Raw genomic sequence first — 25,918 nt, forward strand, 5'->3', positions numbered from 1 at the left:
GTTTTTATGTTTTGTGTTTTATTTCTTCACCTGCTTTTATTGTAGGCTACTTACCATGGTTTTACTGTAAAGTGTCTTTGAGTACTTTGAAAAGTGCTTTATAAATAAATTGTATTATTATTATTATTATTATTATTATTATTATTATTATTATTATTATTATTGTTATTATTATTATTATTATTATTATATGCAGTAGTGGGTCCCTACTCGGTCTCTCTTTCAGCTAAGGGGTCCATGGCCTAAAAAACATTAAAGACCCCTGAGCTAGAGAATAAGACTGAAGGTCGAAAGGTCGCTGGTTCAATCCTGGGTTTTAGCATTTTGTGACAGCAAACAAACCCAACATTTCCCAGTAAAAGCACAGTTTCCATCAGTTATTTGTAGGGATGTTGTTTGGAGCATTGGTCACATTAAGGAACTAGCTCTGTCCTGACAAGATCTCTTAAAGCACAAATTAATGGAATTTCTATAGATTTTAGATTTATTTTATTGTATTCAAACATGTAACAAATAAGTAAACAAATAAGAATAACAAACATATAAACATATAGCAAACTCTCAATATACACATTCTCATAAACAACATCAATAAACAACATAAAAAATATTACATATCCGAAGAGGAAGAAGAAGACTGAATCTCCAGTCAGGAGTTACTCTCCTTAAATTAAACCAATTTTAAGCCAATACAAATAAGGAAATATATATGTAAATAAATACATTTTACTTTTTAATTGGGAGACAAATCATATATTATACATATAACATCAAATAATGTAATCTATTCAATGAATGTATTATCCATTCAATCCATTTTCTCCTTCATTCTCAACTGATTTTCATGCATTGAGCTGAATGTGTATTGGCCTTGTTTCAAGAATGGCAGCCTACCCTACATTATGAGGCTCATAAGGGTTCACTTTAAGTGTCACAGAAATCATGTTCATTCAATTCTGTGGTAATTCAATCTGGCAATTTGGAAAGTATTTAATTGACTGTGCATCAACCTGAGGGTGACCTTTGACTTCAGTTTCCCTCTTTTCGCATATTTCAAGGTTGATGTGGTAATGATTTTTCCAAATATGATTTTTCTGAACAAGGCTCTGCATTAAAACCAGCAATAGGCCTCTTCCCAGTTACAGGCTGGATGCCATTGTCCGTCCCACAGAGAAGAATTTCACCCCAGCTCCACCCACATTCCTCTTTACCAAACCGTGACATATATAGTCTGGGGCAATTAAAAAGACATAATGCACTGTAGACCTGAGTTCTTTATAGTGCCTGAATTATCAGTCTCTAAACCTGCTTCTCTATATCAGCTTCTTTAACTGCAGAAAATTGGACTCATATGATGTCCCATAATTTGAGAATATCTGTGTCTGCAATGGAACTAGCATTTTGCTGAACTAAATTCGGATAAAACGTACATAATAAGTCCACACTGACCACCACAGTGTTGTCAAGCCTGAAATGACTGCTGATTAGCGTCATTGATCAGCCCCTTCATCAATGATCATCCAGATAATCAGTTTGTCTGATTAAATCTGCAAGAGCTGATAAAACTATATCATTTTGTAAAGTCAGACCGCTGCGATTACGTCACTGCTGGAGGAATTTACCAATGATCGTTTGTGTAAAAGATGTTTCACTCTACTCATTAATAAAGCGACCTCCCAGTCTACAAAAGGGGGGTTTTATGTAATTAAAATACATAAAAAATAATAGTAGAAGAGTTTCTTTTTGGCCCTGTTTGTCTGCTAGTAAGATATCTAAACACTTGTAGATATTACAAAAAGATAGACCATAACAATGATCACGTTTGTTTATTTTGTTTTTGGTGTGGTCCCTAGATATGAGTTCCACAAGGAAGGCTCTTGCTATGTAACTACTACGAATTTGTATAACTTGTTAGTATTATAGTTATATGTACATATTTGTTTCTGTAGGCTATTTATTGTTTGTTTATTTCATATGAATGTTAAATATGTTTATGTACGCACCAACAACCAAGGGAAATTCCTTGTAAGTGTTACTTACTTGGCAATAAATCCCTTTGTGATTCTGATTTTGACAATAATATTGATGACTCGTGTTTCTGTCTTTTTCTTTCCGGCGGAGTGAGACCTCTTAGCCTCCTCCTCTCTGTGAGATGCGGTGTGTTGTGTGTCCGATGGAATCATATACAGTCTATGGATGGAATGCGCAGCCATGACTTGGTCCCCGCCCTGATTTCTTTAAATACCCACCACCACAGTGAACCGTTGGGAATATACGGGGATGTGCTGACATTAATCGGTATTGGTTTTTAACAACGTATAACCTTAGTTCTGGTTTAACTTGTAACATGGAGCTGGACCGGCGGTTGTTGCTGGCCCACTGTACAGCTCACGGCCTATCGATCGTAGCGGGCTTGCTGGTTGTCGTCCCCATGGCTCTCAACGGCTCCGCTTTCAAAGGCCGCTGCGCACTCTTCTCCATCGGCTACTGGAGGACAGAGGACCGGGAGGAGCTGACGGGACAGCCGGAAGACCTCTCTCACTTGGTGGTACAGCAGTGGGGCCCACCCGCTGCCTGCCAGTTTGCCACATTTGTCGGTATTTTCACGGTGCTGTACGGTGCAGCGCAGGGTTGGAGGTGCCTCTTCTATCTGCACGGGCGACATGATGAGTGAGTCCTCACAGATAACTGCAGGAGCCTACTGACCTAATTATGCTACAGTTAGCCTACTTCTGTTATTGCCGTACTTCTGCTTCTTTATTTGATCGTAGGCTACTTTATACTTCACTATATTTTGGAGGAAATATTTAACGTTACATACAATGCATTTATTTTAAAGCTTTAGAAAATAAATTATGATACATGATGATTATAGTATAAGCCATTTAGCAGTACATAAAGTAATTAAAAGTAGCTCCATCTTTACCAGTTGCAACATTAAAGTGATGTAGTGTAGCTACACATCAACGCATCAATAATTTCATCCAATAGTAACGTTGTTATTCTGAAATGGGCCATTCTGAAATACTTAATGAGTAACGTTATTTTACTTTACTTAGTAAGTAAGTAAGTAAAATATCTCAGTACTTATTCTACCACTGGTAATATATAGTAGTAGTACTAGCTGTAGTACCTACTGCTGCTGCAGTAATAGTGTAATGGCAGTTGTAGAGGTATAAAGTACTGTAGCGTATGCACGGCTGGCTATCTAGCTAGCTGAATGACGAGGAGACGGTGGCCGAAGTTTAACCGGAGGACCGGGCTTTATTACCCTAAAACCAGGGACTAGGGGCACAATCTTCTTCCCATGAAAACCCCAAGAGTCTCTCACATGTTAGTCCTTCAGGGTCGCTACAGTACTATTTCAAATGTATTTTACAGACTGGAAATAACTCTGCTTTCTTTACACAAAACCTACTTAGCTATGTACTTACATAAATAGAGTTTATAGATATGCCTAAAGTAGTCTAAAGGAGTATGCAGTCATGCAAACATAGAAGCTCAAAATACGAATTATAGCTATTTCTTCATCACAACTTAGTTGGGTATTAGAGCTCCAATAATTGATTTTGTCTATTAAATGAAAATAAATGTGCACATTAATATTTCAGAGCACAATATGCTGTCTTCAGACGCCTTGTTTTATCTGACCAACAGTACAAAAGCAAAATATAGTCACTTAACTATCAGACATGTCAAAGAGTAGCAGCAAATCAACACATTTGAAAAGCAGGAACCTGAGATTTTTTGTTAAAAAAATAGCATAAATGATTATTTAATTATCAAAATAGTTGCCACCAGTTAATTTACTGGCAATCGATCAACTCTACTTATCATTTAAGCTCTGTGGCTACCCACATACCCGATTTATAGCTTTTAATCTCTGTTTATTATGTCTGATGGCTGTCTGTATGTGTGTTTCTGTTTAGCACCCTGTTTTCGTCCTTCCTGACGGTGCTGCTGAGTGTGTGTGTGCTCTTCCTGTCTGGAGGGGCCAGTGTTATCTTGTCTCTGGGACTCGTCTCCTGGTGTGACACAGTGACTGATCACAACACACGGCCATACAGGTACGGTACATCATCTGATGGTGGAACATCCTGTATGTTGAGTTAGATGGTGATCTTTTAGCCAAGAGTTCTTCTAAAACCAAGCAAATTAAAATGAAAACAGTAAACATTCTGTGAGTGTGGATCATTTCTCATCCCTTCATGTTTGTTTGTCATGTTGTTTTCAGCTGTTCAGAGTCCCAGTCTGTTCCACTTTACCTGGATGTGGACACCTCCTCTTTCTACAACGAGCTCAGTCTGGCACAGGTAGGAGCGCTCACAAGTGCACACAATTAATAACACACACATTCTGTACAATAGATAGCCAAAGTCATACCCACTTTTCAACATAGCATCTCGACCAGACAATGTATTTTCCCACAGAGGTTCTAATTTTATTTGTATTTCTAAAATGCTAAGACACGATACTGGGATATTCTGTGCTACAGGTCCTTCACTATGTGTGCAGGTGCACAGCTAATGCTATGTATGCTAAACAAATTTGAAGTTTTTACTGAAAGCAAATGGGAAATTTTAAAAGAAGTAAATATAACAACAGTAAAATACAGTGAATAAGAATTAGCACAGTAACAATTAACAGACGTTATGCTCATTCATATTAGTTTTAGTGTTTGAATAAAAAGCTCCTATTATGAAAGGCTGTTTTAAATTACAAATACTAAAAAACACATCCTTATACAGTACATCAATATTGACTGAAAAAAGTTCCTTTTTCAGAATGAGAATTAGGCTGCTAAAAAAGTTAAGAAGTAGGCTACTAAAATGTATTATTTGCTTCCCAAATTCATTTTCAGTCGACGTGGAAGCTGTTGTAGTAGTTGCCAGGAAAGTTACCTGCTATCAAAAAAATATGGCAATATAAAAGTTATTATCTATGTCAGTCGAACTACAACAACTTTTACAGCTTTTGTTTTTTTTCCCATGGTTGTAGCTATTTTTCTGGCTCTTGCAAAGAAAGATAACATCCCTATTCATAAAGATCTGATTAGCTCTTTGGTTTTTCCAAACCAGGAAAAAACTGAAGAATTCTTGGCAGCAGCCTACACACACACACACACACACACACACACACACACACACACACACACACACACACACACACATACACACACACCCCAGCAATCATAGCCTTGATGTTTTCATTATATAAGCTTAATTAATCACATCTTGTGTCCTCAGGCATCTCTGTGGGGAGTGACGGCTCTGTGGCTGGCTCAGTCCATCCTGGCTTTCCTGCGGCTCTACCACTCTCACAGCCAGCACATTAGCGGGCCGTGTGGTCCCAGAGAGAAGGAGCTGCTGCTAGGACACAGTCTATCTGAGAACAGCTCCCCCACACCTCCACATCCTCCAGCAACACCCACCATCATTGTCTAACTGAGAGTGTGAGGTAGTGATACAAGATGATACAATTAACTGTGCTATCTAAATTGTGTTTTAAACCTCATTTTTTCATATCACTATTAATAATACCCACAAGGTCTACAGTTCTTACTACTGCATGTAGAATATGGGCATGAAAGTTTGTATTTTGATATAATTCATAATTCATCTTCTTATAAAAGAATATCAGTCGATAAGAAATTTCAGTATAGAAATGCCAAAGATTTGTTTCAGGTCATTTAGAAAGTGTGTCCATTAGGCCTGTATAGTTGTCTTCCAGAGAGCACTGACTCGTTTATTTTCACCATCCAGTAAGTGGTCAGGCTGTATTATATAATGATATGATATTTGAGCAGGGCCAACAAGCACCACAACTTAGCCATAGTTTGTGCCTCTTGTATTAATTCAATTTGAGTCACAGAACTAAGCATCTATTTCTTTGAATGATCAATACCAGTTGATCTCTATTTTTTTTCCGAAATCCTTACATTTTCAGTTCCCTGCATGATAAAACACAGTTCCCCCGTCTAGATAGTCAGAAAGTATGCTGCGTTCACGTCATATCATTTAAGAGAATTCGTTTATTTTAAGCGCCCATGTAATGGTGATACGTGAGAGCCACTAACAGGGATTAACTTCAACTCTGTCTAGGGACAAAGGGGATTTTACAGAATAAAGATACTCATCAGAATAGTTGAAGCAGATGTATTCAGTGATCTAATAACTATCTAATAACCACAGTGTTATCTTGAAGCTAATAATTATCCTTGTCATTAGACCGTGACTTTGTGAATCAATGCATTACAGTTTATTGACGTCACTGATGTTGCCAAAAGCAACTAGTTGTTGTTGTCTGTTTTGAATATATTTAATATGCATGGTTTACATTTCTGCTGGAGTCTGACATTTTGCACAATTGTGTCCTCATCAGGGAGAATACACTTTTTTGACTGTTTTAAGTGTAATATTGAGATGTAGCACTGAGGTGCTTTTATTGTGAAGCACGTGGTGAGAGTGTGACTGAGCCACCAAGTAGAAGGCTCACTGTGTGAGCATGACCCAAATGTTCTGTTGTGTAACGGAAAAATCTCTACTGACCTTCTCTCTTCTTGTGACGATTGTTATCATGATGCTGTTTGTCTGGACGCAGCCGCTTTCAGGGCATTAATGAAGCAGTCAAATCTTCTCAAATGATACTTGTAGAGTCTGCAGAGTGTAAACCTTCAAGTACCTGTGATGTTTTTCATATTGAGAGAGATTTGTGCGGAGCCCAGAAGGGTCAGTGAAGAGGCAAGAAGTTACTAACTTTGCTGAGTTCCAAAAACAAATGATTCAAAGTTGTTTCTAAACTTTTCTCCTGTCCATCGACCCAAGTGGTTGTAATGACACACAGACAGCGGAGCAAGAAATCTGAAGTAAAGAGAGATGAGACAGTATTAGTAATGTCTTGTAATAAGGGCTGTCCTCAATTAAAGAAATTCTTAGTCGACTTACACGCATACAATTTTGTCGACTAACCAATTAGTTGATTTCATTTACAGATCTGTAAAACTGAGTTTCTCTGTCAAAGAATCATGCAAAAGCAGCACTTTAAATGTTTACCAGAGATGTACTCGTACGTTTCTTTAAAAAGTCATTCACCATGAAAAAAGGCATAAAAAATGACTAATTGACTAAAGAAATCATCGTTGACTAAGACCAACACGACCGATTCATTGACTAATGGACTAAGAGGGGCAGCCCTACTTGTAATATATAAAATGTTTTTTGTATTGCTTTTTACCTCTTATACCTTTGTGCTCATCCACAATCATGTTTTTTGTCTTGTTTGTTGAATAAAAAGCTTCCCATTATGAAAGAATGTTGTCTCAAATCATCTATACTAAAAAAGTATGTCCATATACATCAGTATTGACTGATTGTGTGTGTGTGTATGTGTGTGTGTGTGTGTGTGTGTGTGTGTGTGTGTGTGTGTGTGTGTATATATATATATATATATATATATATATATAATCTCTCACTGCTTTGACCAATCAATGATAATCAGTGTTGCAGTATTTTATAATTTTGCCGGAGACAACCAGGTCACTGTTTTAGGATTTTTATTCAAAATGAAATAATGTTTTTACTGTACAGTGTACAAATTAGGAATAATGTAATCATTTTTTTAATGTATACTTTATTTACTGTACAAATTAGTAATAATATAATTTATTTTGTACCGTTTGAACAACAGTATCAGTCAGAGTGAATGTTCTCTTTGTGAATCTACATTTGATCATCTGGATCCATTCTCAGGCCTCGCTCGCTGTCAGCCTTCACATTCTGATAAAGCAGCACAGAACAGCAGTGGTTGAATGTACCTTACTACATTTACCTAAGTACTGTACTAAAGTACAAATTTGAGGTACTTGTACTTGTAATGGCAACATTTTATTTTAACATGATAAGTTTAATATTCTACAAGATTCTCATATATTCTTATTTGTGTTATAGACTTAGAGACTCCAAGAGAAGAAGCAACTGGCATCGTAAACTCTGGCCTAGTTGAGAATATCCTTCTCTTTTTGGAACTCAGCGTTCCTACTGTTTACCTTTAGCAGATAAGGGGGAAAAGGGCCATAACATTTGAACTAGTGGCTCCTTCTGTCCTCTGAGATAAACAGATGTTTAGGCTAAAAGAGAGGACAGGAGCAGGGCAAGGTTGTAAAGGCATGGTGACTCTTTATGGTTTTTTTTCCTCTGAGCCTTCTAAGGATATCCTGGAGAAGGGGTGGTTTAACCGTGTGGTTTACTATATAGACGTATGTTTTGTCTAGATGGTCAGAAGACCCTTTCAGATGTGCCATGAGTACTTGTGAAACTGTTTTCTCTGCATTTGCAAATGTAAATAAATACTCAAAGACCAAACTTTGGTTTAATCCTCAAATCATCCTTATTTGTTTCATCTGGTGTTTTTGATACGCACTCCTGCTGCTAACAAGAAAAACTTCCACTACATACTTTACTTGAGTCTTTTCTTTTCATGCTACTTTTTACTTCTACTCCACATCATTTCAGAGAGAAATATTTTACTTTTTGCTCTACGATATAAATCTGAAACGAAAGATTTCTGAACACAAAACATATGTAGTTTATGAAATACAAGGTTTTATTATAAATTAAACTACCCAACAATATACAGGCCTACAAGTACAGCTAAAATGATTAGCCGATTAAACACTTAGTTGATTGACCGAACTGTTTGATCGTTTCCAGTTTCTAAAATGTGAGGACAGGAGTACTGTGCTTGTAATACTTTTAAGTATATTTTCCTGATGATACTTACATACTTTTACTTAAGTAACATTTTCACCGCAGGACTTTTACTTGTAACAGAGTATTTTTACAGTGTGGTATTATTATACTTCTTCCACCACTGCAGAACAGTACATTTGGTTATTCTGTGTCCGTCACTGTTGTAAGTTGCTGTAGGCCTACTGTACTGTAGTGGTTATCAGATAAAAGATGGGTTTTATATTATATTGAGCCTGGAAAATGTGGTCCCTCCGTGTTTCAACACCAAGTGTAGTACCATTTCCAAACGTTTGGTGACAGCAAAGACTCCTGCAAGTGTCTGATCTGCCATAAATTAGAAGAGGGAAGAAGTAAAGAGCCAATCACAAACCAGGGCACCATATTGAACCGATGTTTTGATCCAAGCTGCTGCCCTTCTCCTATAGTTTACCATAACCTCTTTGGTTTACTTTGAGTCCGATATTTTGTCACAACTCGAATAAAAAATCACCTGAATTTGCACTCACGCGGTAGCAATGAAGCTAACGGACATCAAAAAGCTTAAAGTGGCTGAACTGCGGTCCAGACTTAAAGAACTCGGGTTGGACAACAAGGGACTGAAAGCTGAGCTGGTAGGCAGGCTGTGGTCCGCGTTAGAGGCAAGACAAAGTGTGAAGGACGGCGATGAAGAGATACAACTACAAAATGACCGCTCACAGACACCTTCAGCACCGGTGGAGACAGTGGACATCTGCACTCAGTCCTCATCACCCCCGACAAGAGCTGGTGTTTCTGAGCGATGTAACGTTAAACCGGACTGCATCCGAGAGTACACAGACACCGCCACGCAGACAGAGACCGATACCGGTCTGCCATCTCTACAAGTCTCCGAGTGTATTTCAACGCTACAACAAGTCTCCGAGTGTATTTCAGAGTGTGTGCCAGTGCACCAAGCGGAGGAGAGAGAAGTTGAAATGCAGCAGGGAGGTGCAGAGGATCCTGGAGAGGACAGGAGAACTCTTTCATCAGAAGAGATGGGCAGAGGAAGAGCTTTCTACGAGTTCAAAGAGGAGATACGATACAAAAGGTAATGCAAGCTAGATTTTAGTTAGTAGTTTTGTAAAGACGCATATAAAAGCAAAATGTACGCTTGCATTATAAGTTATGATTCTACTTTATAACAGGTGTTTCAGGATGTTTGAATGAGTTTTATAAGAGGCAGAGGTGAAAAGTAGAATTTTCAGGTACTTTTACTTTACTTGAGTATTTTTATTTTATGCTACTGCGATAAATGTAGGTTTTGGACAGGTGTGGCAGCACTGTGCAGCTTCTCACGACTAAAAAACATTAAATGGGGCAATTGTTTAGGCATTTAAAAAACACAAATGTGCTTACATGATAGGCAGACATGTCTATATATATTTTACTGATAAAAAAAAAGAGGGTTGCAAACCACACTTCCTATTAGGTTTCATTGATTTTATATCTTTCAGTTGCATGAATTCCAGAAAAGTAGAAGGTAAACAAGATAAGCCTGTCTGAATATGCACACGAGACATGACGGGGAAACAGCAATTTAACAGGCTTTGTTTTGAAATATAGCAAAACTATCCGCTTGAATCTTAAAATTGAAGCGGGTGTTATTAAGCAGCCTGCATCTCTATCTCTTGTCGACCAGAGCCAAATCACCACAATCTCCAGTGGACACAGAGGAGACGGAGAAGGAAGATGAAGATAAAGTCAGACTAGATCCATGTAAGTCTTTGGACAACACTCACTCTCTTTCGGTTGCAGGAACATGAACCCTTATTGAGTGACAGTGTTTTAAACTTTGATTACTTTTGTCCCAAGTCATTAGAGCAGTGCAGGGGCATTTTGAATCCCTGACTTTACTTGTTTTTCTGCACAGATGACAAACACCTCCACTTTGAGGTGGGTCCTGATTGTGCATGTGGCCAGCCGCGGTTCTGGGCTCGATTCCCCTCGCTGTGGTCAGGCTGCAGGCTCACCCACGGGGTGCTGCAGGGCAGAGTGAGCTTTGAGGTGAGGCTGGAGAGGAAGTTGCTGACTACACAGCTGGAGGAACAAGAAGACATGGATCCTTACGGCCTGAGAGTCGGCTGGTCTGTGGCCAACACCTCTCTACTGCTGGGTAAGGAATAGGTTCATTTTAGGAGAATTGATTTGAACAGAGGCCCCTTTTCTGGAGATGTGTTTATTCTCGTTAAGACCCCTCTGGCTTTTTTTATCTGTATCATACCAGGTGAAGATGAATTATCTTTTGCTTATGATGGGCACGGTAAAAAAGTGTCAGGTGGGAAGGAGGAAGAGTTTGGAGAACCCTTCTCAGAGGGAGATATCATTGGCTGTTATGCTGTGAGTGATGCTTTTCTCTTCAATTCTTCCTCTGTCCGCATTCTTCGAAAATTTGACTGCTTTGCTGTTGTCTTGTGAGTTAGAGGACATTGCTTATTCTAATCCCAACTGTGTGTGTGTTTGTGTGTCATGTTTACACATGCACATCGACAGTCATTCTCCACAGACGGTGCTGTTGAGCTCTCTTTCCATAAGAACGGTCGTTTCATGGGTGACGCCTTTTCCCTGGATGCTTCTATGCTGCTGGGTCGTCCTCTTTTCCCTCACATCCTCTGTAAGAGCTGTTCAGTCAGATTCCTCCTAGACCCCACAGCTTCTCCCTGGTACCCGGGTCCTCCAGGGTTCATACCGCTGGCAGCTCTTTCTGCTGGGCAGAGGGTGCGCACCACATTGCCTCCTACCTTCAGGGAAAACTGTGAGGTGAGAGACAGTAGCTGGGTTTCCATCCAAACTGGAATACAAATGTGTATAATGGAAAGACAGAATTCATGTTATCCCAAGGTGTTTTTATGCATCCCTGTGGTGGAAAAGATTGTTGTTGATGGACCAAAGTGGGGGACATTGCTAGTCATAGAGCCATACTGCTAGCGGTACTAATTTAGTTATTTTCAGACAAGATATAAAAGTAGTTGTTACATTTTAATCTTACGCTCCTTCCCTTCAGATGTTGTTGATGGTTGGTCTTCCTGGTTCTGGGAAAAGCCACTGGGCAAGGACTCACATGAAGCAGCATCCGGAGAAACAGTACAAGCTGCTGGGCACCGAGGAGTTGCTCGCATGTATGATTGTCAGTCAAACCTCCAGTCTTCACTCTCATGTTTTATATTCACATTCAAAGATGATGTTTAATTTCTGATCAACTGATCCCAAAATGTTGTGTGTGTGTGTGTGTGTGTGTGTGTGTGTGTGTGTAGAGTGGTGGACAGAGGGACAGCAGGCTGCAGCAGGCCTCTCAGTGTCTAACTGAGTTGATTAAGATGGCTGCTCAGACAGCTGGCAACTATATTCTCGACCAGGTAACTTCACTACTTAACACATCGATTTAGTAGCTCTGAAACCGATTTGACTCTGTTAACTGACCTGACCTGTATATATTTACATATTTTCAAAAACGTTTTTCCAGTGGTAGTGTTAGAAAGTGTTGTTGAAACAACCGAGAGACTGATATTGTAAGGGGTTCAGTATTTCTGAAATGTCATTTTAGTCGTAAGCATGTGGAATTACACATGCATGGGCGTACCTGCACTTGGACGTTGTATTCCAGCTCTCTTGCCATATGCTTTTTGTCATCTCTCTGTTTCCAGAGCAACATCCTCTTCTCTGCCCGGCGGTACAAGCTGCAGCTGTTCACAGGCTTCAGGCGGCGGGTGGTGGTGGTCTTTCCCTCAGCAGATGAGTGGAAAAGACGGCTGTCTCTGCATCAGACGAGCAACGGGGAGCAGATCCCTGAGACCGCCCTGCTCAAACTCCAAGGTGTGACTTGTGCCCATTTTATAGGAAGTATAACATATAAGTGAATAATAAGAGCATACCTCAGTGCCAATGAAGGGGTTAAACTGGTGTTGGCAGGCGATCTGAAGGTATTTTTATTAGGGATAGAAACTTTTAATGTAATAATAATTACCTTTTAAATACCATTCTCTCTTTGGGATTTCTTTAACCCACAGAGAAGGAAAAAGTAAAACTGACTTCTAACTCTGTGAGGTAGTTCAGTAGTTTAACAGCAGTGTTTAGCCTATTAATCACACTGAAATGCAATTTGGTTTTCACTTCCTTATTTTATTATTCTATTTGAATTGCTGAAAAACTGACGTGGGCATCCATTAAGAGGTCTTGAACCAGGCTTGAAGTGTATAAGTGCATACAACAAAGCTAAGCTTCTCGTAATGCAGACAATCATAATTAAACCTGCGACAGCAGAGGTGTACATGTGAATGATACCAACACCTTCAACTCTTCTGCTCGTCTCCAGTGAGCTGCAGTCTTCCAGAGCAGCAGGGCGACCTGCAGTATGTCGAGCTGCCTCAGGAACAGGCACAGGCACTCCTGCAGGAGTATAAAGATGAGGCCCGCAGACTGCTGCCCCCCATCCCCAAACAGGAGAAGAAGAAACCCCGACTTCACAAGAAAAGACCCCACCCTCACGGCCCTCTACCCTCGCATAAGACCCAGTGGACTGGACTTCATGGTCAGCATGAGAAATGATGGAAGCTTGTTGGGGAAACATGATATTTTAAGATGTTAGTTGATTTCTTTATGGTCTTTGTAGGATGGAATGACACAAGACTCAACGTGCAGCCATGGAGACAACAGCCAAGATATGTGAGTGTTATGCACATAGATACACAGTAATATATATATACATATAATAATGTTTTATATCTATGGTTATGCAGCTGTGAAATCTTACAAAACAAACCTCTTTGTTACATCATTTGGGGCTGTTGCGTTGTTGTTAGCTTAGCTGCACTTTAAAGCTGGAGTGTGGAACGTTTGTCTCCCCCTCTTGGCAGTGGGAGTAATTATACAAACACTGTTGACGTGCTTCGCGGAGGTCTCTTCCCCCCTTCCTGCCTGTCAAGGTGTTGGGAAATACAGGTAGACTGACATACCGTGTAGCCAATCAGAGAGTCAGAATAAGCAGCTACGCTGTGAAGAACTGTAAGGGAGTGAGCAAGGTTGGGTTACGGCACTTTGTGTACTGCTCATGTAACAAGGTTGTGTACTCAACAAGAGTACAAATAAGAGGTATCGGCATCATTTTGCTGCGCCACAGTCACCACAACTTCGGTATACTGAGAAATACAGAGTGTTCCCTGGTAACAATAGGCTCAATCGGCATTGTGTGAACTTGTTTGGCAATGGCTTTGATATAACGGACGTTCATTTATAAGTAAAGGTCCAGCACTCTTGCTTTCACAGAAATGGCACGTCCATTTTGGGACTGGCTCGTAGTGGCTGTAATTCTGTACCAAGGCTGTATTTCGGGAAAGAGACTTCAGATAAAGTATTAGGGGACCACTAAGGCCTATATAAAAGAGACTTCAGATACAGTATTAGGGGACCACTAAGGTCTATATAAAAGAGACTTCAGATACAGTATTAGGGGACCACTAAGGTCTATATAAAAGAGACTTCAGATACAGTATTAGGGGATCACTAAGGTCTATATAAAAGAGACTTCAGATACAGTATTAGGGGATCACTAAGGTCTATATAAAAGCATCCAAAAAGCAGCATGTCATAAGACCTTTAACAAAATCACCTGGACCTCATCGCTGTGTCTTGTAGAAATCATTGAAGTTCAGTGTGAGGGAAGATTATTACACTGAAATCCATTTCTTTTTCAAAGTTCTTATGAAGGAAACACAAGTGTCAAACTAATGTTTTATGACATTTGAACGGGGTGACTTTATTTTTTTTATTCAGAAAGGAAGTTAATGATGATCTGACAAGCTGAAGAAGTCAATTCATAAAAGCCATGGTTTAATCAATGACCCAGTGAGGACTCACTCACCCAAAGCTGTAATAGAGTCAGAAGAAAATAAATGATAGACGTATTAAAGGACCCAATTCCCACAGCTATTTTAATCGAACATACTATTAAACTAATAACCCTGATTCCATTTCTTCTCCTGGTTCAGCTGAAGCTGAGCTCATCAGGTCCAATTTAATATGTAACTGCTTTAAAAGCGCTGAAAGATGCTAAGTAACACAGCAACAGCCCCTTATCTTCATTTCTTAATCAAATCTCATTGCCCTTTTACGTTTTTTTACATTTCAGTGGAGTGTGCCTTATCTGGATCAGAGCTACTACTACAGAGATGTTGGTAACAGCAGATCTGAAGGGTACTGTTGAAGAAACCTGGAGCAAGAGGAGACGGATGCGTTTGAGATCTGTGTTTACATGGACGATCACTCTACTGATGTCATTTAATTAAAAAAGAAAAGAAAGAAAAGCTAACTACATCAGCAAGTTATATTATACAGAGAACTAATGACTACGGTATATGTTGCACTCGCTGCTTTGACCAATCAAAGATAATCAGTGTTTTAGTATTTATTCATTTTACCAGGGACAACCAGGTTGCTTTTTAGTATTTTTATTCAAATATTTTAAAAATGTCATCATGTTTTTACTCTACAGTGTACAAAGTATGAAAACATTTACTGTATTTTGCAAAGTTTTACCACCACTATTGGTCAGAGAGAGCTTAAAGTCAAATAGTAATAAATCCCTGAATTTGAATGAAAAGGTTTCTTTGTGAATGTACATTTGATCATCTGGATCAATTTCCTGATGCGATCAGCTGAACGTCATGTCATCTGCTCTGGTCTCGCTCGCTGTCAGGCTTCACGGTCTGATAAAGCAGCACGGCTCCTTTAGCTGAAGGACACAGCTCCGACCATAGAGGGCTGCTTCTGTCCAGCTGCAGCACCTCCTAAAAAAAAAAAAAAAAAAAAACATTCCAGGGACAAAAAAAATCCAGTCTTGTGTATCTATACCTTGTTATATACCGTACTTTCCTTCTAATGCAACTGCCAAAACAAGAAAGCTCATTCTTGAGTTGGTATTCAGACATTTGTACTCAGTTATACATCTGTAACTACTCACCGTCCTGCTGAAGAAGACAATATCTGTGGACTCGTGGGCCTCTGCTCCTCCTTTCCAGTACAATTTTCTGACTTCATCAGATGTCAACGAGCAACTGAGGACACACCGATAACAAAGACTCTACATCAGTGGTTCTCAAACTTTTTTCAATAATGTACCCCTTTTGAATGGTTTCTTTAAGCCAAGTACCCCCTGACTAGCGCTAATCATTTTCGGTAGAAAAAAAAGTGTATATAAACAGGAACAGTACAGCGCTGTCAGCGATAGATTTACTAAACAACAGCCTCGTAACTGAAAAAAACATTTAAATGCTGATGAGAAAAGGAGACAAAAACTGTAAAAAAGACAAAAACTTGGAAAAAGATGGCAGAAAGAAGGAAGGAAATAAGGCAAGAATAGGTCAAAATAGTATCAAAAACAGTGACATAAGAAGAAAAAAGCGAGAAACTTGTAAAAAGTAGAAGGACAGTAGAAGGAAGGAAGGCAAGATTAGGTCCAAAGAAGGAGACACAAAGGTCACATTTTTGTAAAAAAAAGTCTACATAAAGAGGAACAATGTTCTGGAAAACAGCCTACTAACTATTAAACATTTAAATATCTCACGTACCCCCTGCAGTCCTCCAAAGTACCCCCATTTGAGAAACTGCTCTACATTATATCTTAATAAAGCGAGTTGAGGCAAACTTCCATCATGTCAAAACTGAAGGAATGAATACCTGACATAGAACTCAGCACTTGGTCTGCCGGCGCTGGTGTGATTCAGAGCGACACCCATCAGGACCGGCTCTCCGAGGGAGCTCAGAGGAATATTCACCTGCACACGTACAGAGGGAAGACAGGATGAAGTACGTGAGACAAACAATATACAACACTTTTAGTTTTCAAAGAATTTCTCAAGTGAATAATATACATTTTCTCTATGAAGTCATGTTCAAAAAATTATGACTGAGCTCTTCCAATGCATTGGAAAAAAGCTAATGTGAATATTGTTTTATATTTTCTTTGAATTTGTTTTAAAAACTGGTTCAACAATCAGTAAGGTAAAATATCAAAAAGATTATCAATAAAGCCAATTTTCACCAGGAAAAACTAAAATGCTTTCCGATTTATTTGAAAGATGTTATAATCACTTAATATTCTACACGTAGACGTTTTAAGTGCAGTCACCAGAGTTCATCTTTTAGAAAGCCAGTACAGTTATTCTTGGTTGTTTTATTGATCTTTTAACAAGTCTTTTGAACTTGTCTTTTATCTACAGATTTTAGTTTATCACTGAAGGACAGAATCAGTCTGACCTTTAACAAAATTAATCAACAACAATTTGGATAATAAATAAATCACCTAATTCATTGATTAACAAATAACACCTACATTTTTGCTGGTTACGGCTTCCCAAATGTGCAAATTTGGTGCTTTTTTGTCTTATGTGATAATAAACTGAATATATTTTCTGGACTGTTGGTCGAGTGATTCAAAGACATCTGGGAACTTTTTCACATTTTTCTGACATTTTAATATACTAAATGATTAACCAATTAATAAAAAATCAACAATATGAAGTGCTTAAAAAAAAGTATAATGAATTTCAGCCATAGTTTAGAATGGGAGTGAAAAACAGGGACTCTTATTTACCAACAAATCATAAAGCTCTGGACTTATTTTATGCCAATATGGAAATGTAGCCTTTGGTTTTTATTCTATTAAGTCATCTTAAGTCATATAAATAAAACAACTGTGTAACTAAACATCAACTTGATGAAATAAGTAAACAGTGGATTTTTTTCCCCCACCTCGTCTCTGATCTCAGCGCACACAGACGAGAACAGCTCTGAGACGACGGGCCTCTGTGACATCATGTCCACACTGATCTGCTGCTCACACACTGCCTGGCCCAGGCGCTCACACACCACCTGAGGAGGTGCATCGATGGTATAAATAACATATCAAGCATATTTGAATGACACTTCATTCACTTTATTTACTTCACCTTTGGCTCTGGGTGACCTCCGGGGATGTCCAGGAGCCCCCCTGCCTCTGCCACTCTCTGGCTCCTCCTGATCAACACTACCTGACCGTCGTCTGTACATAGGACTGCACCCACACCCAGAGGCTGAGCCAGCAGCGCCAGAGGATCACCGAACTCCACCTCTCCACGCTGACATAGCTCTGCCGCTCTACACGACCAGTTTGTTCCTAGGTAATCTTTGTAGCATGTAAGGCCTAGTCTCAGAGTGAGGAGGTGGCCGGTCCCTTGTACCTCTGTATTTTTGGAAGGATGTTCAGCTGTAATGCTCTTAGACTCACTGTAATCAGAGGAAGCTTGTGACAATGCATGGACACTATCTACATTTTCTTTCTGATTCCCAGGTCTGTTTCTTTTGTCCAAATTGCTCTGAACAGCATCCTGCAGAGAATCAGTGACACAGAAATTCTCCTCCATCCTTTGTCTGCTGTCTTGTAATTCCCCTTCCGGTTCCTTTCCAAGGTCTAAGAAGGGGATGAGGGGTGGATGAGTGCAGGATTGGTGTTTAGGAGAAACAGAGCATGATGAGGCCAAGCAGAAAGAGTGCAGTCTGAATTTCATCCCGTTGAAAAGCCACGACTCTTTGGATACTCGCTCTGTCCACGCTTCCTCTATTTGACGCTCTAGAGCCGGATCAGTCTGCCTGTTGAATCTAAGAAGAGGGAGAGGAAGCATGACAAAATCCTTAGGTTACTACAGTAACATTTTGCCCATACTGTATAAGGATATAGTGTTATTCTATATTTTTCATATTTTCAACAAATCCCATAAAAAGACCCTTATACCATGACTGTGGCCTACTGGGGCTGAAAATGTAATTCTAATTATATCATGTTTAATCCATTGTGTTAGGTAGAAAGGCCTTACAATTATATTACTCTTAGAGGCCTGATTTATTTTTATAAATATTTATGTTCATTTGCAAATGTGTTAGGTGGATTCCTTTTATAAGTCCTCATTTTTTTATTCATATTTTTATGTTATTGTATGTTTCTTCTTTTTTTATTTTATATGCGCAAATAAAGAAAAGAAAATAAATAAATTAAATGTCCCTACCTTTCAGAAAGCTCCACTTGTACTTGAGACTCCAGCAGGCCCCTCCAGACTGCACAGTGCAGCAGCACAGACACCTCCGGGTCCATCATGTCTCACTGTGGATCATCAGTGAAGTCTTCACTTGTCTCTTCACTCACACTGCTGCAGCTCTGTAAGTGTTTTTAACTGTTAATATTTCTGTTCATCTTATACAAACTTCACAGTAAAGAAACAGAAGCTGTAAACTGAGAACAGAGCTGAATCTGAGAACATATAGATGCAGTAAATAACTGTGTCCAGGTAAGAAAATGTGTGTCTGCTGGCCTCTCCCTCCACTCCCAATACACAAACAGAACACAGACACATTCAGAGACAGCACAAGTCATTTTGCTGCTTTATTAACAAGCCAGCCAGGATTTTTCTGCACAGCATTATCAAAAATACGATATGTTAACCCATAGAGCAACGTACGTATGTGTATGGTGTACTGTTTATTTGACCTGATATGTAATCGAGCTGTAGTATTAAGTAACCAACTTAAAAGCTGGCATAATGTGGACTAGAACTGTCCAGTCCTTTAAAAAGAGACACAATTAGACAGAAATCATATTTTTTTCGTTTGCTAGCTAGTGTCCAGTTTGCCATGGATCACACATATGTGGCTATGCTAATTATATTCGTAAGTTACTTAAGTTAGCCTCAAGTGTTAACTGACAACTTTAGAGAGGAACTTCCAGCTCATCCTGCAACTGAGCAAAGACAGACATAAGTACCATTTATTAAGTACAAATCACATCATGTTACTTGTATTTGATAAATCGAACGTTACTAAATAGACTGGACAACTATTATTTAATCTGTTAAATTTGGACACACCGCTGTTTTGATCTTACCTTCCTAGGTGGAAGCGTATGCAATGGCTCTGTGTAGTATCTTCCTCTTTTTTAGACAGAGGGCAAAATGTGTTCATTATCACCATCCAGTGACCAAGAGTCCGAACTACATGTATGTCACATCATCATCTATGTTCCTAAATATTTTACTGACAGCTGTAAAAAATTATTGCGCATATTTAAAAAACAATTTACGTGTTATGTAGTATTCAAGATTTACTGCTACGATAAATAAATACTTCAGTAGGTGAACACGGCAGCAACAGGGTTAAAATCCTAAAAAAAAAAAATAAACACGTGCAGGGGCGTGTTTATGTTGTATAAAGCCATAAAGCTAAAGCTGCTCATAATCACCAACAACTTCCGGTCAGGATCAAAATAAGATTCTTGGCAATGTGTTGCAAGTAAACAGTACTACAAAGAAAATGTAAGACATGTTATTTTGCTAAATAAAGTGCAGTTATTGTCTGTTCACAATAATTATACTTAATTAGAATTTTGGTTAATTTTGGTTAAACAATAATTACATATTTTATAATAATTGTGTTGTCTGCTATGTTGATTACTATTATAGTTTTATTATTATTAACAAACTGCACAACGTGTCCCTACACTCTATATGAGGCACTGTCGCTCAAATACCAGGCCCGGCGCCAGTGTAAAATGACTAAGGGGGCAGGTAAAAATTACGAGGGGGCGATTTTTTTTTCATAAAATTAACTAATTCACCCAGGCTTTACCCGCGCTACTGCAACAGGGTCAGCACTCGCAAATATGGCATTTCTTGAAGCAGTTAAGTTTCCCATTTATTTTCATAAAATATTTCTAATAAGTTTAGCTAGCTAGAGCTAACGTTATAAACTGCTAACGTTATAAACTGCTAACGTTACACGAGTTACGTCTAACTAGGATGTGTGGCTATCGTTTGACAGTAACTGAGGCACCTGTCACATCACAACAAACTGCCACTATGTCCACAAGCTTCTTAAACCATTAATACAAACAATACATTTATAATAATTTATAATAAATAATAATAATTATAAATGTAATCTTAGCCCCCTGACCCTCAAATAGCTAGCTACGTCCCTGAATCAAACGTGTAGAGCGGCATTCGCACAGTCTGGCTCGTCGCACACAGCAACTGTTATGTTTCTGTTATGCGGTGTGGGGGCCCTGCATCCCTGCAAAGACTGGAGCGACAGAGCTGCCCCCGAGCCTCTGAAGGTGAAGTCAGTTTCCCCAGGTGAAGTTTAAACACACGTTCAATTTAAAGTTAAATTCCACGCCCCCTACACGCCCCTGCACGTGTGCAATTATTATTTATTATTAGCTTGTGGACATAGTGGCAGTTTGTTTTTACAAGCACAGTTTTTTGAACACCAAAGTTAGGGGGGCAGCTGGGGGGCAAGGCCCTACAGTGGGGGGTCAGCTGCCCCCCCTGTAGATCCGCCCCTGGGTATACTGGTAAAACATGAATTCATAGCTTTTTTAAATCATTATCAAGTCTATGACTTTACCGGGTAAAGTCATAGACTTATTAATGAAGTGAGAGGACGGCTGGAGCACCGCAGATAGGATTACATTTTTGTTAGTAGTTGAAATGGAAAAACGGCACTTTATTTTGAAGGATAAATCTTCAGTGTTCCCGTTTTCAACGGACCCACAGAACAGCTAGCTAGTTATGAAACTGAGTCTTGCTGGTATGTCACTTTTCTTTAAGTTCTGACTTCTTTTACCATTGTGTTGCATTGTTTAACGTTTGTTCTTTGTCTTTTACACAACACCGCTAGCTAAATTAAATCATTATCAAGCTGTAACAGTAGAACAAAATAACGTTAGCTGTCAGGCTACCGTTAGTTCTGCTGCACTGGTAGCACAACAAAGTATCCCTACTGGAAACTCGTTGGCACTGTTCTTTATTTGATAGTGTATAATGATTAATGTGCAAACAGCAGCAGCAGTCTGTAGCTGGTATTGTGTAGCTGAATAAAATAAAAGGAATAAAGAAGTATGTATAAAGCTAACGTTGACTTAGTTTGGGTCAACACGACCCCAAGATCAAAGTTGCACGGTGTCAAAGTGAATGACAAGTTGTGTTTCACGTTTCAGTAGATAATAAGAGAGATCCTAGGACCAACTGCTAGTGTTGTTTGATCATAAAAGTGTTAAAGTCCTTAATCAAAGAAACTTCACTCAACTCGTCCCCTGTTGTTGTCCGCAGCCAGTCAGATCACCTCTCAACAGAGGAGGGGAAAGTTGCTGACAGCATCATTTTCAATGGAAACACACTAGAAAGGTAAAGACAGGAGAACTGTCTCACAGCAACTCTAACCACGGTTTCTACCAACAGTGTATCTCTCTATTTATATTTACATTTATTAATATGTTGTCAGGCTAAATGGTCCGAAGACATGGTCAACAAACAAACTAAGAAAATACTTTCTCAGGATCTTTCAATGACTAAATACTATAGATTACATCTCATGTGCACATGAATAGTCACATTTTTATTATTATTTTATTATTTCATATATTGCTCATATAGTAATCTTAAGGTAAAGGCCAGATAGCCCATACAATTTATTTAATTAACAATTTAAATCCAGTTGGCCATGGTTGTGGGAGTGGCCAGCTGCCATTTCCGTGGTTTTGTTTTTAGCCGCCAGAATTGTTTTAAAGATATATCTTATATGGCAAAAACAAAAAAAACTAAACATGTCTAGAAATTATGAAAATAATTAGCTATTTTTTAAGCACAATGCCTTCAGTGTTGGTTTTGTCCCTAAGTGCCTCTTTGTCTAAATGTACACTAGAGTAATAAAACACCAGATTATGTCCTTCTAACAGAAGTAGATTTATAACATTTGTATACTCAAAGTGCAACATACATATATTTAAAATGGTGTGAGGCCTGGGTCTGGAGTCTGCCAACTCTTCCTGTTTCTCCTGTAGTGCTCTTTGTATTATCGATAATGTTAACATTTGCCCTTATTGCACAGGTCCTCTGTGTGGAAACTCAGACTTTTTCCATCATGCGTTTAGACGTTCAGCTGCGTCTCTGTCAGAGTTGTCTTTGGGGCTGCAGGAGCGGGCTGCGCCTGCTCTCCCAGAGCTATGCACACAGGTAGACTTTGTGTGTGTGTGTGTGTGTGTGTGCGCGTGCGTGCGTGTGTGTGTGTGTGTGTGTGTGTGTGTTGAATGGATTCAGAATTACTGAAAACAAGAATTACTTTGGTTTTGAGTGCTTTGCTTTCTCAACCACAGAAAAGCTGTGAACTACTACAATCTTCTGGGAGTCAAATCTGATGCCTCCTTGGAGGAAATAAAAAATGCCTTTTTTGACAAATCTAAGAAGGTAAGGTCCTAATTTGTTAACAATAAAATGTATGGCCACATGAGGGCAGCCTTTCACAGCGTAGTTTATACTTATTAACTGTTCCCACAGTTAGCTTCCTGACTGTTTGTTTTCAGGTTGTGGCTCCCAGTGTAAATAAGGATGTGCATGTGTATTTACCTTGTGGTTTGGGCATAATTGAGGGGTAAGACAACTCACCCTTAAGAGAAATAAGCATGGTTTTAAGCGCAACTGCAAACCATACATTTGAATGCATTTGTTTAACAGAGAAACATATTTGTGTGTTAATTCAAGAAATGCATGTCCAGATTAGCACATGTTAGCACCAGAATATATCTCTTGGTTTATTGGTTGGTTTAGACCTCATTACAACTGACCAATTCATCATGCAGCTGCACCCAGACAGCGACCCATCCAACCCAGCACTGCACAGCCGGTTTGTGGAGCTGAACGAGGCCTACCGAGTGCTGAGCAAAGAGTCGAGCAGGAAGGAGTATGACTTCAAAATCAGACGTCCATACAGTGGGGGCCAGGCCTTCAGATCTGCCTCCAGTCACACCAGCTACAGATCTAGGTGAAGATATACAGAATATGTCCGTTTGTGCTTGCTTATTAGTCCAATGTAACCTGACCTTCCTCTTCACTCTTTAACACTGTTAATGTGGCCTTGTGGGATTGTTTTTTTCCTGCTGTAACACTCTGGAAATGCTATTCTTGTGAAGACTGAACAACTCTCAGCAACGCTGAATGAAGAATTCATCTCTGTACTTTGCCAAAGAAGGAAAACTACTTCTGTAACTACTGACTAGAAATTAAGATTTATATTTCTAACTAATTCTTGATGGAGGTGCTGCATAATTTGATGTTTCAGGTTTTAGGTAAGGTTTTAACCTTAACCATTAACCAGCCTTCAGCAAATTGTTTTTTTATTCGGATAAACGACTTGAGACTTAACATCTTAAACATTTTAAGATTTTTAACACTTTTTTTCTAGTTTTTGAGAAAAGACAGAAAATCAGTAAGAGGTTACTGGCTTCCAACAGTCAAGTGGAAGATTCAGACTTAGAAAAAGTTTCTTGTCAGTCACAGTTTGATGGAATTGTACTACATAATAGTCCCTCAGACTTGCCTCATTAACGCTTTAATTAAGACTTTTTAACATTTGTACCATCTCCTCTTTTTGATGTCACCAATCATGATTCTTCTTCAACTACTTTACCATCAGTACGGATACCCAGGAGAACTTTCGTTACTGGGAGCAGTTTCGTCAGTCTCAAGCACAGGAGACGACGGCAGAGGAGTGGCAGAGGAGGAGGAGGAGAAACTTCCGCCTAGTGGGCTACTGCTTCATCACGATGGTGCTCAGCGTCGGAGCCCACGTAGTCTTCTTCAGGTACAAAACCGCCACATGATGAAGACACTTTTAAAGGGAAATTATCAAGCATTTAAAAGGTGAATGTTAGAACAATAGAAATGATGTGACAATATCCATACTGTACCAGAACCTTGTATCGAACTTCCCACTGCGGTGCGTCTATCTTATTTCCTGTGGGTTTTTTTTGCTGCGCATTCACATCCAGATGATGTTTGTGGACATGTCTCTGTGCCATGTGTGTTGGCACAACCTCATGGCATGTGGCCTTGTAGTTGTTTTCACACACTGACTCTATGTCACTTATGTTTGTGGTGTATTCCCTTCTTTGTGAGCTGAAGAGCTGTTACAACAGCTGTACAAACTCATAAAGACAACTGAGCATGCACAGTGCCTGCTGAGCGACGTCAAGTTTTTAAGTTAAGCAAAGTTTTTCTGCGAACGGTGTCTTAACTCAAGTGTTTCTCCGACTCTTTCAGGAAACTGGAAGAAGTTCACAATAACTTTATGGACGAAAAAGATCGAGTCATCACAGAAATTTACAATGAATCCAAAGAGAGGGCCAGGTCAGCGCACAATCTTCAAATTAAACTGTGTTTTTTCTCTGTTTGATGGCACATTTGGGTGGTAGCAGTACATTTGTTTGAGTTTTGTAAGACTTGAATATGGAGTTAAGTGTAAGGGTGTCTTCTGTGCTGTTCTTCAGGGCCAACGGTTTTAAGAAACAGACTGAAATCCTGCGGCAGAAACATGCTGAGTTTCTGGAGAAATACAAGATCCGCAAGGATGGAGAGGACAAGTAGGAGAGTCTCCAACTGTGCTCTGTGATGATGGAGTTTCAACTGTCAACAGGTGAAAGGCAGTGGACTGGATGTGGTACCTGTTTTAGGATTTTTTAAAGTTTTTTTATTTAAATGAAACATGTTGATGTGTTTGTCCTCAGTTGAACACTTGAAGACACACAGAACATGGGCGTGATGTGGGAATGTTTCATCTGGTCATACAAGTGTTTCTTAATGACCAAGCCAAGCTGCACATCAGACTGCACCGGTCTGTTGAAGCATTTACTGTATACCTACTGTAGAATATTTGTGTAAGTGATGTGACGGTCATAAGGATCCACCTACAGTATGTACACAAACCACAATGAACACTGTTCAAACTGCCTCTTATGAACTCACAGGAACATGCTATTTATTGCCCTCTGCCTCATTGCTGTGTTAGCGGGGCTCACAGATAACAGCAAATTACCGCCAGATGACAGCAGATGAGTTGATCAAGTCAAGACGAGACAGACTAACTGTAATGCCAATATGTTTCTTGCTGAAAGAAAATTGTATTGATTAAAATCATATCCTGGGTTGCACACAAGAGGACGCTCCGTAATGTTCTCTTAGGCTTGATGTAGTCTCGCATAGCCAGACCTATCTCCACAATACGTTTAAGTGCTGTGCCAGCGCTGGAGAAAGGTCCGCCTGAACCCATCATAATTAAGCACTAAGGGAAACAAACACTTGTTT

General features: G+C 39.3%; 4 protein-coding genes across 6 annotated transcripts; 3 read left to right on the top strand and 1 right to left on the bottom strand.

Annotated features, from left to right (window-relative positions):
* The first annotated feature begins 2,187 nt into the window (after positions 1-2,187).
* Positions 2,188-7,308, top strand: zgc:153018 (uncharacterized protein LOC767701 homolog). Its single transcript, XM_031303410.2, has 4 exons — positions 2,188-2,670; positions 3,930-4,067; positions 4,235-4,313; positions 5,247-7,308. The coding sequence occupies exons 1-4, from the start codon at positions 2,348-2,350 to the stop codon at positions 5,442-5,444; spliced, it is 738 nt and encodes a 245-aa protein (XP_031159270.1). The 5' UTR covers positions 2,188-2,347; the 3' UTR covers positions 5,445-7,308.
* A 1,786-nt stretch (positions 7,309-9,094) lies between these two features.
* Positions 9,095-15,041, top strand: si:ch211-107m4.1 (heterogeneous nuclear ribonucleoprotein U-like protein 2). Its single transcript, XM_031303417.2, has 11 exons — positions 9,095-9,813; positions 10,405-10,481; positions 10,636-10,878; positions 10,990-11,102; positions 11,256-11,522; positions 11,767-11,889; positions 12,017-12,118; positions 12,407-12,575; positions 13,075-13,290; positions 13,372-13,424; positions 14,887-15,041. The coding sequence occupies exons 1-11, from the start codon at positions 9,263-9,265 to the stop codon at positions 14,959-14,961; spliced, it is 1,989 nt and encodes a 662-aa protein (XP_031159277.1). The 5' UTR covers positions 9,095-9,262; the 3' UTR covers positions 14,962-15,041.
* Positions 15,042-15,191: 150 nt separating this feature from the next.
* Positions 15,192-19,947, bottom strand: nudt22 (nudix (nucleoside diphosphate linked moiety X)-type motif 22). Of its 2 annotated transcripts, XM_036001986.1 has the most exons (8): positions 19,669-19,947; positions 19,470-19,524; positions 18,797-18,947; positions 17,705-18,392; positions 17,508-17,627; positions 16,434-16,531; positions 15,718-15,811; positions 15,192-15,544 (listed from the first exon to the last, which is right to left on the bottom strand). In XM_036001986.1, exons 3-8 carry the CDS (start codon positions 18,883-18,885, stop codon positions 15,425-15,427), a joined length of 1,209 nt encoding a protein of 402 aa, XP_035857879.1. In that variant the 5' UTR covers positions 18,886-18,947; positions 19,470-19,524; positions 19,669-19,947; the 3' UTR covers positions 15,192-15,424. The 2 variants fall into 2 exon arrangements, with proteins under 2 accessions (XP_035857879.1, XP_031159278.1); XM_031303418.2 differs by lacking the exon at positions 19,470-19,524 and having other exon boundaries at positions 18,797-18,945.
* Positions 19,948-21,311: 1,364 nt separating this feature from the next.
* dnajc4 (DnaJ (Hsp40) homolog, subfamily C, member 4) lies at positions 21,312-25,769 on the top strand. 2 transcript variants are annotated; one of them, XM_031303441.2, is made up of 8 exons: positions 21,312-21,371; positions 21,893-21,967; positions 22,671-22,795; positions 22,936-23,026; positions 23,419-23,600; positions 24,252-24,419; positions 24,878-24,964; positions 25,105-25,769. In XM_031303441.2, exons 3-8 carry the CDS (start codon positions 22,704-22,706, stop codon positions 25,199-25,201), a joined length of 717 nt encoding a protein of 238 aa, XP_031159301.1. In that variant the 5' UTR covers positions 21,312-21,371; positions 21,893-21,967; positions 22,671-22,703; the 3' UTR covers positions 25,202-25,769. The 2 variants fall into 2 exon arrangements, with proteins under 2 accessions (XP_031159301.1, XP_035857885.1); XM_036001992.1 differs by having other exon boundaries at positions 21,324-21,388; positions 21,892-21,967.
* Positions 25,770-25,918: the final 149 nt, after the last annotated feature.

The sequence above is a fragment of the Sander lucioperca genome, chromosome 1, assembly GCF_008315115.2.
Source record: "Sander lucioperca isolate FBNREF2018 chromosome 1, SLUC_FBN_1.2, whole genome shotgun sequence".
NCBI lineage: Eukaryota > Metazoa > Chordata > Actinopteri > Perciformes > Percidae > Sander > Sander lucioperca.

What these genes read in the sequence shown, in the direction of transcription:
- zgc:153018 (XM_031303410.2), top strand. Translation starts at nt 2,348, where the DNA reads ATGGAGCTGGACCGGCGGTTGTTGCTGGCCCACTGTACAGCTCACGGC. An exon ending in CTGCACGGGCGACATGATGA is followed by an intron (nt 2,671 to 3,929) that starts GTGAGTCCTCAC and finishes GTTTCTGTTTAG; the next exon opens with CACCCTGTTTTCGTCCTTCC. An exon ending in CACAACACACGGCCATACAG is followed by an intron (nt 4,068 to 4,234) that starts GTACGGTACATC and finishes TGTTGTTTTCAG; the next exon opens with CTGTTCAGAGTCCCAGTCTG.
- si:ch211-107m4.1 (XM_031303417.2), top strand. Translation starts at nt 9,263, where the DNA reads ATGAAGCTAACGGACATCAAAAAGCTTAAAGTGGCTGAACTGCGGTCC. An exon ending in CGCCCTGCTCAAACTCCAAG is followed by an intron (nt 12,576 to 13,074) that starts GTGTGACTTGTG and finishes GCTCGTCTCCAG; the next exon opens with TGAGCTGCAGTCTTCCAGAG. An exon ending in CCAGTGGACTGGACTTCATG is followed by an intron (nt 13,291 to 13,371) that starts GTCAGCATGAGA and finishes TGGTCTTTGTAG; the next exon opens with GATGGAATGACACAAGACTC.
- nudt22 (XM_031303418.2), bottom strand. Translation starts at nt 18,885, where the DNA reads ATGATGGACCCGGAGGTGTCTGTGCTGCTGCACTGTGCAGTCTGGAGG. An exon ending in GAGGTCACCCAGAGCCAAAG is followed by an intron (nt 17,628 to 17,704) that starts GTGAAGTAAATA and finishes GCACCTCCTCAG; the next exon opens with GTGGTGTGTGAGCGCCTGGG. An exon ending in AGTGCTGAGTTCTATGTCAG is followed by an intron (nt 15,812 to 16,433) that starts GTATTCATTCCT and finishes GTGTGTCCTCAG; the next exon opens with TTGCTCGTTGACATCTGATG.
- dnajc4 (XM_031303441.2), top strand. Translation starts at nt 22,704, where the DNA reads ATGCGTTTAGACGTTCAGCTGCGTCTCTGTCAGAGTTGTCTTTGGGGC. An exon ending in TCCCAGAGCTATGCACACAG is followed by an intron (nt 22,796 to 22,935) that starts GTAGACTTTGTG and finishes TCTCAACCACAG; the next exon opens with AAAAGCTGTGAACTACTACA. An exon ending in TTTTTGACAAATCTAAGAAG is followed by an intron (nt 23,027 to 23,418) that starts GTAAGGTCCTAA and finishes TTCATCATGCAG; the next exon opens with CTGCACCCAGACAGCGACCC.